At 43.7% G+C, this 12,014-nt stretch overlaps 1 protein-coding gene across 1 annotated transcript in view; it reads left to right on the forward strand.

Annotated features, from left to right (window-relative positions):
- LOC147659215 (centrosomal protein of 135 kDa-like) overlaps positions 1–12,014 on the forward strand; it is a 548,924-nt gene that overhangs the window by 158,235 nt on the left and 378,675 nt on the right. The window contains exon 5 of the mRNA XM_086951883.1: positions 2,806–2,975. Coding sequence (XP_086808009.1) covers positions 2,806–2,975 — 170 coding nt within the window. The remainder of the gene's footprint in view (positions 1–2,805; positions 2,976–12,014) is intronic.

A 12,014-nucleotide genomic window follows, 5' to 3' on the forward strand; every position in this document is an offset into this window, starting at 1 on the left:
GCGTAGGAGACGATGTTGAGGTTGTGCGAGCGGATGATGTTGGCGAGAGGTGCCATGTAGACATTGAAGAGGGTCGGGCTGAGGGATGATACTTCGGGTACGCCCCAGATGATCTTGGTGGCTTCAGAACGGAATGGGGGAGGCGAACCCTCTGGGTTCTGTCGGTGAGGAAGCAGGTGGTCCAGTCCAGAGCTTTGTCGCGTATTCCCCCGTCGTGTAGGCATGTGGTGGCAGACGGTGTCAAAGGCGGCTGAGAGGTCCAGGAGATCAGGGCCTCTGTTTTGCTGCTGTCCAGTAGGGTCCTGATGTCGTCTGTGGCAGCGATGAGGGCGGTTTCTAGGCTGTGATTGCTGGGGAATCCAGATTGGGAGGGGTCCAGGATGTTTTTCTCCTCAAGGAAGTGAGTCAGTTGCTTGTTGACGATCTTTTCGAGGAATTTTGCCGGGAACGGAAGCAGGGAGATAGGCCGGAAATTCTTGATGTCCTTTGGGTCTGCTGTGGGTTTTTCGAGTAGGGCGTTGAACTCTGCCTGTTTCCAGCCTTCCGGGAAGGTGTCGGTCTCCAAGCAGCTGTTGATGATCTTCCGGAGTTGGGATGCGATGATGCGGTTTGCTTTGTTGAAAATGTGGTGAGGGCAGGGGTCGGATGGTGAGCCGGAGTGGATGGTGTTCATGGTCTTGATGTCATTGACATGGGTCCAGGAGAGCAGGTGGTTGGTGAGGCTGAGGGGTGGTGAGTCTGCTGTGTCGGCGGCTGTAGGGGGGCCTGGGCGTTGAAGCTGTTGTTGATGTCCGCAATCTTGTGATGAAAGAAGTTGACTAAGGAGTCGCATAGGTCTTGCAACGGCGGGATGTCGTTGGAGCTGGATCTAGGGTTGGAGAGTTCCTTCACGATGTTGAAGAGCTCTTTGCTGTTGTGTGCGTTGTTGTTGATGTGTTCCTTGAAGGAGGTCCTTTTGGAGGCTCGAATGAGTTGGTGGTGCTTGCGGTTGGCGTTTTTTAGGGCATCGTGGTTGTCCGGGGTTTGTTCGTGGTGCCACTTCTTCCTGAGTCTTTTGCAGGACTGCTTGGATTCCTGGAGGTCTGTGGTGAACCATCTGGGCTTTCTGTCGGTGCGTCTGTTTGAGGGTTTTTTGATCAGGGCAAGGGTTTTGGTGCAGTCATCGATCCATTGCCTGAGATTGCGGGCAGCTGTATCGGTGTTGGTGGTGTCTGTTGGTTGGCCTCGGGCGAGGGTGGTGATGAGCTAGTCTTCGATGACTTTGTTCCAGATGGGGTAGGGGATCTGTTGCGGGCGGTGGTGCAAGGTGAGTTTCTTGAAGGCGAAGTGTACGCAGCAATGGTCGGTACAGTGCAGTTCTGTGGTGTGGCTAAAGGAGACGTGGTTGCTGGCGGAAATGATGGGATCGAGTGTGTGTCCGGTGGTGTGGGTGGGGGTTGTGATGAGCTGTTTGAGTCCGAGGTTGGCGAGGTTATCGAGCAGAGCGATGGAGTTGCTGTTGTCACTGTTCTCGAGGTGGAAATTTGGGTCCCCAACGAGGATGCAGCCTGTGGAAGCAAGAGCAGGCCCGCTGACGATGTCGGCGATGACGTCGATGAACTGTGGCCGGGGTCCGGGCGGTCTGTAGATGAGTGTTTCTCTGAGGGTGGTGTTTGGGTCTGTGTGGATCCGGAAGTGCAGGCGTTCGGCGGTGCTGGAGGTGTCTGCTGTACTCGTCATGACTCTGAGGGTGTTTCTGTAGACAATGGCGATTCCTCCTCCTGGTCTCTTGGTGCTGTCCCTTCTCGTGATCTTAGTGCCGAGGAGGGGTTCATCCAGTTCTCTGTTAGAAAGGCGACGTCCGGGGCGGCTGAGTCGAGTAGGTCCCAGAGTTTGATGGCGTGCTTGTGGAGGGAGTGGGTGTTGAGTAGTATGCATCTGAGGTGATTGTGTATAGGTGTTCGGCGGCTGGGGCTAATGCAGGTGAAGGGTCTGTGGGTAAGCTTGGGGGTGGCCTGGAAGCAGTTGGATGATCGTCCGGAGTTGAGTTCTTAGAGGAAGTTGGAGTTGTAGCGGCATCGGATGTCGTGGCTCTCGCGGGGGCCAGGGGGTCTGGCGCTGGGCGCGGTCCAGGCGGACGGGCGCAAACAGGCTTGCCTTAGGCGCACCTTTGGCACGCAGGGGTCGCCATATGAAGGGTAGGGGAGCGGGAACGGAGGCTGGGAGGCGGGAGCGGGTGTGTCGGGGGTCCGGGCAGCAGCGGCGGGAAACGGGAGGACAAGGCAATGCAATGAGGGGGAAAAATACAAAAACAGTGAGGGGGAAAAATACAATAAGTGGGGAAAACGCAGCAAAATCAATAGCATTAGATGTCACCAGAAGCAGATACAAAAATGTTTTTTCCGTGATTTCACTAACTTGTTTGTTCATGACCTCTTAGATATAATGTATTTGTTCTATTTCTTATAGTGAAAGAAATACTCTTAAAATTAGTCACATTACTGGAATGTCCCATTTTCATCTGCCATTCTGTCTTTGATCTATGGGGTGCCAAGCACTGTGCCACAGGATGGTAAATATTAGTGCTTTGGCAACATTCATGGACTTATGCAGTCTGGAGGGCAACGCAAAGTTGAACAGGCATGAGAATGTTGGCATTGCGCTACCTTTTAGACCACTTTTTTTTTAACAATTTATTTTGGGAGTAAAATATGTAATTCTTCTATTCTGTCATCAGTGAACTCTTTCTAATGCCTATGCAGTTGTCTATTCAGTGGCATTGTACCATGTTTTAGAAAGTGATTCATTTTTTATGATAACTTCCAGATAAAAACAGTGCGCTAGCAACTGAAAAACCAAGGGCGATGAGTCCCTCAAAGCTGGATTGTTTTGTCAAGTCACTAGAGGAGGAAAAAGATCACTACAGGCGGGAATGTGAGAAGCTGAGGAAGTTGTTACGGCGCAGAAGTGGCAGTCCAAAATGTATCAGCCCCCAGGTGAGTCATGTGGGTGAAGTATGTTATGTATCTTATGTATTGTCTTCATGACCCTTCAGGGCATGAGCCCTATGCCCTTACAACGCAGTTTAAAGAAATATACCACTGGGAGATGCATCCATACAGCATCAGCGAATCTCCTCTGTGTAACCAGATTCTGTAAGACTAGAAAAGGCGGACACACCTTTACGGTTCAGGCAGCCCAGCTCTGGAACAAGTTATCAGTTACTCTCGGATCCTCAACTGGCTACTGCACTTTAGGAAGGCCCCGAAGATCTGGCTCTTCCCCAAGTAACCCTTTGGTCTCCATTTGCTCACTTTGACAGAATTTATGTTCAGATCAAAGCTCTCAGCACCAGGATACCTGTAAGGTGACGGCTGTGCTCTATAAATAAATAAAATAAATAAACAGAAGCAACAGAAAGTTCTGTTCTCTGCTAAGCGGACAGTGAGAGTTCCTAGTATGACGTGTGTACAAATCCCCTCTTTCACGATGACCCACAGAACAAATCCACTATATGTTTCATTTATTTCATGCATTGATGTAATGTGGTCACATGTTCTTTTTGGGCAAAATGTTAATACTAATATATATTTTTTAAATGTATTTTTATTGTAAACAGTTAACCCTTGATACAGGTACCTAAAGTTTAGCTTTCAAAATTTCTACATTGATGCCTTTTACCCTGTGGACGCAACAAGGTTTTATTATAGAACATCCCAACGGTTGTATGACAATGCATGTGTTAACAATGCATGCCTAAACAACGCGGTCTCAACCACAACCTTGTCTTTTCCACACATGCCTTTCCCACAGATGCCTTTACAATGAATTCCATTGTAAAGGCAGGATTGTTAAAGGCAAATGCATGGTAAAGATCAGACCCCCCACTCTGAGACCTTAAACCTGGCTCCCGCCCTAATAACTTCCCTGACCCCAGCCCTGAGCCCTAAAACCGATTCGCAGCCCTAAAAACTGCCTCTTTCCCCCCACCCTGAGCCCTAAAACCTGTCCCCCAGGCCAAATAACGTGTGGTATGGTATGTGTGGTTAAGGCATATGCGTGGTAAAGGCATATGTGTGGTTAAGGCAAGCGTTGTTACGCTTGCATTGTAATGGCACACGTGGCTTAGCCCACATTATTAATGCTGTTTCCCCATCTCAACACTAACAAATGAGAAATTAATTTTTCCTTATTGCTCCAGGCTCAGTATTGTACAAGGATGGAGGTGGAAGGAAAGTAGAGTGGAAAAACAGTGAAAGTTCATCAGAAGTAGTAAACCAGTTTAACGTCTTCTAAATATTCAGCCAAAACTGCAATATCAGCTATACAATTTTATAAGTTCCATTCACCCCTTTGGCAATGCAGTTAACAGGCTTCCAAGGACTCCTAAAGACATTGTTAATTAGATCACAGTGAACTTACTAGATATCATTCATAATCTTAAAATAGCTCCTGTACTCTTAAGTTCTAAAAAGGGCATGCTGTATTTGGCTGGCTGTGCTTGCTAGCCAGTACTAACATGTACTGCACTTAGGGACTCGTTTTGTGGAACATGGTAATAGAACATGTGCCAAAACATGGCAGATGTCCTGTCCGCCCCTTCTTGGTTCTCCTACCTAATGTAGTGTGTGGGTGAAAACATAGCTGTGACTTGTAGACTTGCTACAATAGGAGCTCTTGTGGCACACCTGATGCCCGCCCGATTTATGGCTGCCCCTCCAACAGCATTACTGCCAATAACTATCTGCAATGTGAGCCCTGTTGCTCCTGTTTAGGAATAAGTCTTTAAATGTCTCTCATGTGGTATGAGCATACTACCAACGTGTGGTATGAGGATACTACCAACGCATGGAAGACAGCAGTTATTTTATCTCTGCAAGTGAAGCCCTACTTCCCTAATTTGGTGTCTATCGTAAGCAATAATGCAAATGGCAACAGTTATGTTAAACCAGCCTGGCATGGCACACCCGCTAACACTTTTTTCAACCTTTTTTATGGCTCCTGTCATAGTTACTGGGGTTGTATACAGGGGAAAATGCAGCTGACAAGTCGGCTAGGGAACAATATGGTAGCCTGAACTTCCAATGCAGTTGGTTTGTAGTGAAATAATGACTCATAAATGCCAACATTGCACATTATGCCTTCAATTCAGTTCTGCTCATTGGCATATCAGAAAGCCTGGAAAGGCCTGTGCTGGTTGCATGGGGTTTTAAGCAGTGTGACTGTTTGTCAACTGATATAAACGAGACATGCTTTTTAAAGGTTACGAAGATCTTTACCCCCAAGTATTAACTTTTTCTGTATATCCCCATTAAAAAAAGTCCACCTTTTTCTCTTTCCCCATTTCTGTTGTTGTTCACATATTGATTTTCAAACAAAATATTGACAATCTTAGGCCACTGAGTCAGAAGAATTCACAGGTTGAACCACAAGATTATTTATTTGTAGCTATATAAAATAGGCAGGTAAGCCCAATATGAAAATAAAAAGAACTATGACATATATAAAAATGAAAAAATATGAAGTAGGACTAACAAAACAAATTTCAAAGCTTTATTCAGTACATTTTCCATGACCATAAAAGCATGCTATAAAAACAGACAACAGAGTATCCCAAATATAATTTGCATTCATCAACAATATACAAATACAGACCTTATTAATTAAAACCAAAACATAATTCAATAAATAGTATTAAAATCTCATTGATTCATAATTAATATGTAGTATCTAAGAATCATTGGTTTTCATAATTTTCATATAATACATTCTCCAAGTACGAAAGGGTTTTTCTTTTCTTAATTGCCATTTGGACAAATTTACAAGCAGCATTCATAATTCTCTCATTCTCCAAGCTACAAATGATATTAAATGCTTGCTTGTGATAATAGTATACATTTGTTTTAAAAAGAGGTTTTAAAATAAGCTTGCGAATATCCCTATAAAAAGCACAAAATAAAATAAAGTGCAACGTTGATTGTGGGGATTAACCGTCACACGGGCAGTTTGGTAATAAATGATCCATTTTCCTTTTTGCGGGGTAAGCAACCAGATAATGTAAACTGCCTAATCTCAATCTAGTGAGATAAAACCTTAGCTGGACGTGTCTTATAGTAACAAGGTAGGGTTGTATACACATGTAGAAGGGACGTTCATAGTAGGATGTAACACTGTTTTTTCGCTTCATCTGCCTCCCTCACTAAATCCATAGCAACAGTAAGTCTTCTTTTCAGTTCTTTTTTTACTGTATTCTACAATTAGCATTGGTTCTTTACAATCTAACTTGATATTACAACTTTCTAAAAGTGATAGTATAAATTCTAGCCAAGATATTTTTCTCCTCTTATCTATGGACAGGCAGTCTAGTAATATATTTTGTGTAAACCTAGCTTCTTCACGTGACCACACCCCATGCCATAATGTTAAACCAGCTATTTTTATGAAGTCGCTAATATAGGGTACAGACATTTCTCTATGAGCTAAAGTATTCGACGTTGAGCATGGGGCCGCTAGTAATCGTTTAAAAAACTTGTTCTCCTGTATTTGGAGGGTTACAGCAACTTGTTCTCCTGTATTTGGAGGGTTCTCCCCCATAATGCTGCACCATAACAAGCAGTTGAGACTGCTTTTGATCTATATAAAGAGAGTATTTTCCTCACAGGTTTATTCCCTATTTTTTAAGAAAATCTAAAAATCCCTTCCATACTTCGAGAAAATTTTAGCTTTGCTAAATTGACATGTTGTCCCCAGGTCGCATTTTCATTCAAAAGTAAACCCAAATAAATAAAACTCGTAACTCTTTCGATCAAAATACCTTCCACGTGGTGTTGTTTAATCTTTCTATTTTTCCTACCACAAGTCATAACAAAGGTTTTTGTTAGGTTTAATTTAAGATCCATGCCAGTCATAAAAAGTGCAAATTTTTCAATCAGGTGTTGCAGACCGTTTGCCGTCCTTGAAATCAATACGGCATCGTCTGCATAAAGCAGCACTGGTATCGGTCGAGAACCCACTTTTAGGAAATCAGCATTAATATTTTGTAAACAACGATCAATGTTATTTATATACAATGAGAATAGTAGGGGTGCTATAACGCACCCCTGCCTAATACCTCGTGTTACCCTAAAATCTGGCGTGCACCCCCCTTCGGCCCAAAACGAACTCTGGATTGAAGAAAACTATAAATTTGGGATAGGTAAACACCAATATTTTTGGGGGCTCCTATCTCAACCAGCGTTCGCCACAATTTTTCATGATTAGCCAGGTCGAAAGCACTGGTGAGATCAGCAAAGCAAAGATGTAAACTGCCCCCTTTAGCTATAGTATATTTACCCACCAAAAGATCCAGATTTAAACATTGTTCGATTGTTCCTATCCCTCTCCTGAAACCATATTGGGCCGCTGAAAGGATGTTATTTTCAGAGGCCCAGGATTCTAATCTACCCAACAAAACTCTCCCCATCAGTTTTGAGGTCCAATCTAAGAGGAATATGGGCCGATAAAATTTTGGGTTTCCTCTATCCCCTTTTTTAAAAATAGGGACTATGATACTTTCCACCCAAGATATGGGCAGTTTTCCATCAAGGGTTGCATTAAAGAACTTCTGTATGACTGGTAACCAAAAATCAATGTTACATTTAAAAACATTGATAGGGACCCCATCGGGGCCAGCGGCTTTGCCACTTGCACTTTTATTTAGTGCTCCTATTATTTCTTCTACAGTTATCTGAGGCATCCCTGCTGGCTCTACAGTTAAAAATAATTTTTCCTTATTTTGTAAGATATCGATCCCTCCAGGGTTAAAAGTATTTCCAAAGTGGGTTATCCTGCCCTCAGCGGACACTAGGGCATTTATTTTTACAGCAGTAGTATCCTTAAAAAAAGGGTAATTGATTGTTTGCCAAAACAGAGTTGTGTCCCGGGTTACTGCCGCTTGGCATGTTTCCCCCACGCCTCTTCTTGGATCTCTTTTTTTCTGTCTTTCAGTGCTAAATTATATTTCATCCTTAGTTGTTTTATTCCAGCTACATTCCTAGGTTTGATTTTTAAAATTCCTTTTAGTTCTCTATTCAAACTCGAACATTCCTTGTTGAACCATCAGGTTCTTGATTGTATGATTTGGACTTCTGTTTTATTTTTAGGTCTTTTGATATTTCAGTAATTATATTAGAAAATGCCCCATTGATATCTGAGTTAGTTACTGTATCATCTAGGCAAATATCAATTTCGTGTTGTGTCTTCCCGGTAACTTAAAAAAAATTAGAGAAGGATTTACTCCCGACCACTTAAGAGAGACTCCATTAGAGCCATAAGGCTCCATTTTTTCCTCTATTGCCTTCCCTAGATTTATCCTAGCGATATTTATCGTCAAGGTCAAAACCAGGGGGTGATGGTCACTAATAAGGCATTCATAGACAAAAAAGGAGCACACTAGTTTTGTGTAATAGTCAGTAATAATAGAGTGGTCAATTGTTGATAAATATCTAGAACCAACAAAGGTATGGGGGGGGGTGGTGTTCATCTTCAGACTTTACATCCAAGATTGCCCGAATCGTATTTGTGGACAACAGAGTTAATGGCTTCTCCATATGTATCGTGGAGGAAATGTAAAATTGGATCTCCATGGTCATTCAAATATCCACATTGTTTTTCCACAACAACTCTACATTTATCTATATTGACGTCGCCAGCCCATACAAACATATAATCACCCCCCATCCCTGTCAGAAAATCATCAAGGTCTTTTACTAGCGAATTAATCACCTTAAATCTAGTTTTATCAAAAATATTATTGTAATAGTTTATGATAACAATGGACTGTCTCCCCTCAGTTTTAAGAAAAATAAATTGATAAAAATTTGAACTAGTATATGATTTTATTTTAACAAGAGAGGAAGATAGTGATATTGCGACTGCAGGACCACCCTTTGCACGACCCATCCTAGATGGTATGGCATCTGTACATATAATTTGGTAGCCATCTATGAAAAAGGGTCTAATATGCCACGTTTCTTGTAACATAATTACACTATGGTTCTCTAGTTTTTTCAGCCTTTCCTCATCATTTAATTTCGATCTAACCCCTGCCACATTCCATGATATTATACTTAAATATTTTTGGCAAGGTTGGCTTCCACTAGCCAATTGTTCAGTGCCCATTTCCCCTATTTCTTGTATTAAGGGCAGCCAATCATAGGGTACTATCATTCGACTAGCATATTTTACAGGTAGCCCTCTCTCATTTATCTGTTTTGTCCTATTTTCCGGCACTTGTTCGATACACATTACCCCCTTTTCATTTTCTATGGACTGCTGATCATAATGTATCTTCCCATCACAAACATTTTTTACAGATGGTCCAATCTCATTTACACAAATTAACCTATTTTCAAGCAGTGGGGCTTTCTGATCATCCCCAGATTTTATTCGATGTCAATCTAGATCGTTAAGCTGACTTAATGGAAAAAATCTATTTACTGAAGAGGTGATCCCCATAACTTCCGGCATGCCCAGATTATTATTTCCAATATGATGTTGCTCATTCCTTGGATTATAAAAATATCCAAGTGGGAGAGCTATGATCTTGTCCCCCTGGTATATATTGGGTTCAACCCTACAATTGCCAAGCCGATTTAGCAAGCTACCCACCATTTCCCTGCTGCGGAAGTTGACTACCACACAATCCCCGCAGCAGTCTTTTCTTTATTTCCCTACCCAGCTTACTCTTCTCAGCAGTATGATATTTTTCTGTAATGGGTCAATATTAAAACTTGTCTTATTTGCGATCCAGTGCGCCACCTGATTTTTTAATGTGTCATATAATTCTTTCCTGTCCCCCCTTGTTTTAGGCACATTTTTCAAGATTATCACATAAGGGGTCGATTGAAGGGGTAAATATAAAACATCCAAAACATGATAATTCAGAGAGCCTACTTCATTTAACGTCTCATGATTTTTTTACATTATTTAGGGTCATTGGCTCGTTTTTGTCCGAACTTGTATACGGACCTAAAGGGAGGTCCTTTTGATGCATTGATCCTTGAGATACTGGTCTTGGTCTCATTTTACCATTTTGGCCTTGTAGCCCAGTTTGTACCCCTAGAAGGTCTTTCCGAGTTATAGGCAATGATTTTGTCACGGGGCTTTCCTCTAGAGCATTTTGGGATCCAAATTTTAAGACCAATTCTACAAGACGCATAACATCCTTCTTTACTAGGTCTATTTCGGACATCAATCTTCGTTCCATATTGTCCTTTTTCCATGTAGTTTTTTAAACAAATTTTCCAAATTCAAGGGTTTCATGGCACAGTCATTTTCCGTATTTACATTTTTAGGTCGAGCTGATGTTGCATTCATGCGAAGCATGAATGCATCAGCTCGACAACTTATGCTGCCCGTATTTAGGAGAGCGGACAGCTACCAGACGCGCGCTTTGACGAGGTCGGATTTCACCTCGGGAGCGAGCGTCTGGTAGCTGCGCATGCGCGAACCAAATCCCTTGGTCACACACACACAGGCAGCCCCCACCCCTCTGCATGCACGCACGCACACACACACACACACACAGGCGCGCGCATGCACACGCAGGCATACGGCACACATACAGGCACACTATCACCTACCTCGCATTCTCTCTCAATCACACACAGTCACGCATGCGCACATACATTCCCTCGCACGCACACATGCGCGCACACACTCCCCCACCCCTCCCAGGCATACACACAGGCACGCACGCACTTCACTTCAGCCCTGGGCCCCACTCACCGACTGTGCTCTTCCGGCGGGCTCCTCACGGCGCGGCGCGTCTCGTCTCCTCTTCTCAATCGGGCTCGCGGACCTCGGGAGGCGGGACTTCCGGTCGGCCGCGACCGGATTCGCCGGCCGGCCAAGAGCTTCCGGGTCGCCGCGGGCAGCGCGGCGGCACTCCTTAATATGAACTTGTTAGTATTACCTTTGTCTATTGACAAAAAAAACTCTGTGCATAAGAAATCACAATCAAGTTCGCCTACAACCCAGCGGGCCGGCGTTGAACCTTTCTACTTTTTAAACATTCTAAATAAACACTTGCAAATATACCTATACTACGTATCCTGCCTTCGGAATAGCCTTGTGAGAGCCCACTCACTTACAGTTTATGCAGGCATACGCAGCACACTTCCCCCCACTTCGAATAAACTTCAGTTCGCCTAATGCCAAACTTTTAGCACAAATGTGATCTCGACTGCCGGTGCTCCTTGTAACATAAACCAGTTGTCACAAAGCTTTACAGGAACCAGACCACCGACGCCATGTGAACAGCAGGCAGCCACAACACATCTCCCCCCAGTATTCTTTTCTCCAGGCCATGTTTTGTTCCTCAAACGCTTCCTTCCAATATCTCAGGTTTCCACACAACTTAAAGCACTTTCATAAAACAGAATGGAACACTTGCCGTTTCATCTTCTCTGCCCTCTGCCATAGCGCAGATATAGAAACCTGTAACCTACCCAATCGCTGTTTATCAAAATCTGTGAATGAGCGAGCTCCTAGCAGACCTCTTGCGTGACTGACCACGGGTCTGATACTTTGACGGGACAAGGGCTGAGGTGACATTTCGCTTCCTGTTCCGGGCAATAAATGGAACACTTTCTGTTCTGACGTAGCTGCATGCTTAGCGCGGATTGTAAACTTCACAGGAAAGGATGTTAATACACATCTGCTGTGAACGGTCATCGCTCCACAATTGGCAGCTCGGAATCACAGTTGGGCTGTATCGGCATTTCATCCTTCTGAGTTGCGGTTATCAGGGAGCTCGATGTCAACAGGGACACACTTTTCCAGTTCTCTTCTTTCCTTTAATAACGTTATTCATTTTGGGAGATGTAGTCTTTGTGTCATCAACCCATCTGAACACAATTATTTCTTTTGTAGGGAAAGCCCAAGCCTGTAACATAGTGTCCATGATGATATGGACACTTCCCGCCGTTTTCACCATGCTCCACCCCCCCACTCCCCCCCTCCCCCCCTCCCCCACCGGTGTCTGCATTTCCTTT

The sequence above is a fragment of the Lissotriton vulgaris genome, unplaced genomic scaffold (genome assembly GCF_964263255.1).
Source record: "Lissotriton vulgaris unplaced genomic scaffold, aLisVul1.2 SCAFFOLD_581, whole genome shotgun sequence".
In the NCBI taxonomy this organism is placed as follows: domain Eukaryota; kingdom Metazoa; phylum Chordata; class Amphibia; order Caudata; family Salamandridae; genus Lissotriton; species Lissotriton vulgaris.